We start from the raw sequence: 1,662 nt of genomic DNA, 5'->3' as shown, positions 1-1,662 counted from the left end.
GAAACAATGATGGAAATACTGGCTCTTGGAAAGCAAAGAAAAAAAAATAATTGCTCGGTCCTGAAAGTCCAAAATAGGCTGGTCCAATAATGCATTTAAGAGCATTATAAATTAAATTATCTTTATCTAATGCTGTTTCATGGAAACTCATTATTTTCTTATTCATCAGGCTACAGATATCACTACTTTAAACTTTCCATACTTTATTCCTCATACTAGGTGGATAAGAAGATACTTGGAAGATGATTGAGGTTCAACACTGATATTGAAAAAAATCCCAGAAACAAACATGTCACTTAACACTACAGAAACAACTGACATTAATGCTGAAAATACAGGTGGTTACGCAGAATTTGCCTATATACATTTTACAATTGCAGCTGCCATTGCTATACTCCTCTGCCTGATTGGATTGGTGGGAAATATTATTTTACTATGGAACCTGTTCTTCAATATCCAGAAGAACAAATATACTACTTACAGTATCAACTTGGCAGTGGCGTACTTCATCTTTTTACTGTTCAGCGTGTGTATACTGGTTCTTTATATCAATACATTAAATAGTACATATCCTGATTTTCAAGGGAAAGATTCCTTGTACTTGTTTATAGAAATATTTTATGACAGCGCGCTCTATTCAGGAATGTTCCTCCTCACAGCTATCAGCGTGGAAAGATGTATCTCTGTCACATTCCCTGTGTGGCACAAGTGTCATCGTCCTAAGACTTTGTCTGTAGTCATGTGTGTTATACTTTGGACAATTGGCGGCATAGAAAGCCTTTCTGAAAACTTGGTGTGCACGCCAGAAGCTTTCGTGACTCAGACTTCAGGATGCACGGCAATCCAGCTAATAACATTTGCTTTGGCTATCATAATCTGCCTACCAACCATGGTCACATCCTGTTTAATCCTGCTCGTCCACATAAAGAGGAATTTCCACCATCAGGCCTCCACTGCACTTTATGCTTTCATAATCTCAGCAGTCATTGTGTTTATCTTATCCATTGTTCCGTTCAACTTTGTATGGCTTCTAATGTACTTTAATTTAATATCGACAGACATCGAAAGCATTGCTTTGTTCTTTGTCAGTATCTACGGCACAGTGCTTAATTGTACTATAATCCCCTACCTATATATCTTTGCTGAAATAAAATGGCAAGCAAAATCCTACAGCCCTGAAAGAGACAGCAGCACAGATACAGCCACAAGCAAAATTGATAGTATATGAAATACCAGACCACATTTAAAAAAGATTGTTATACTTAAAGTGTAGCTAAACGTTTGACAAACTTCTGACATGTCAAAGTGACATGTCAGAAGTTTGGATTAGTGGGGGTCCGAACACTGAGACCCCCCCAATCGCTAGAACGAAGCAGCTGAAGCACTCGTGTGAGCGCTCAGCCGCTTCGTGTCTGTTCGGCTATTTCTGGAAATAAATGTATTGTGTACCGACTCAATAGAAAGTCTATGAGCCTGTACTCCGATACATCTGCTTTCCGGAAAAAGCCGGACAGACACGAAGCGGCTGAGCGCTCGTACGAACGCTTCAGCTGCTTCGTTCTAGCGATTGGTGGGTGTCTCAGTGCTCGGACCCCCACCAATCCAAACTTCTGACATGTCACTATGACATGTCAGAAGTTTGTCAAATGTTTAGCTACACTT

The 1,662-nt window shown here is 39.7% G+C and overlaps 1 protein-coding gene across 1 annotated transcript; it reads left to right on the top strand.

Annotated features, from left to right (window-relative positions):
* The first annotated feature begins 289 nt into the window (after window positions 1–289).
* LOC142652781 (mas-related G-protein coupled receptor member X2-like) lies at window positions 290–1,228 on the top strand. The gene has a single exon (XM_075828457.1). The coding sequence runs from the start codon at window positions 290–292 to the stop codon at window positions 1,226–1,228; it is 939 nt and encodes a 312-aa protein (XP_075684572.1).
* The last annotated feature ends 434 nt before the right edge of the window (window positions 1,229–1,662 follow it).

The sequence above is a fragment of the Rhinoderma darwinii genome, chromosome 5 (genome assembly GCF_050947455.1).
Source record: "Rhinoderma darwinii isolate aRhiDar2 chromosome 5, aRhiDar2.hap1, whole genome shotgun sequence".
Lineage (NCBI taxonomy): Eukaryota > Metazoa > Chordata > Amphibia > Anura > Rhinodermatidae > Rhinoderma > Rhinoderma darwinii.
The sequence above is the reverse complement of the archived record's forward strand: the minus strand, read 5'-3'. Positions and strand labels throughout refer to the sequence as shown.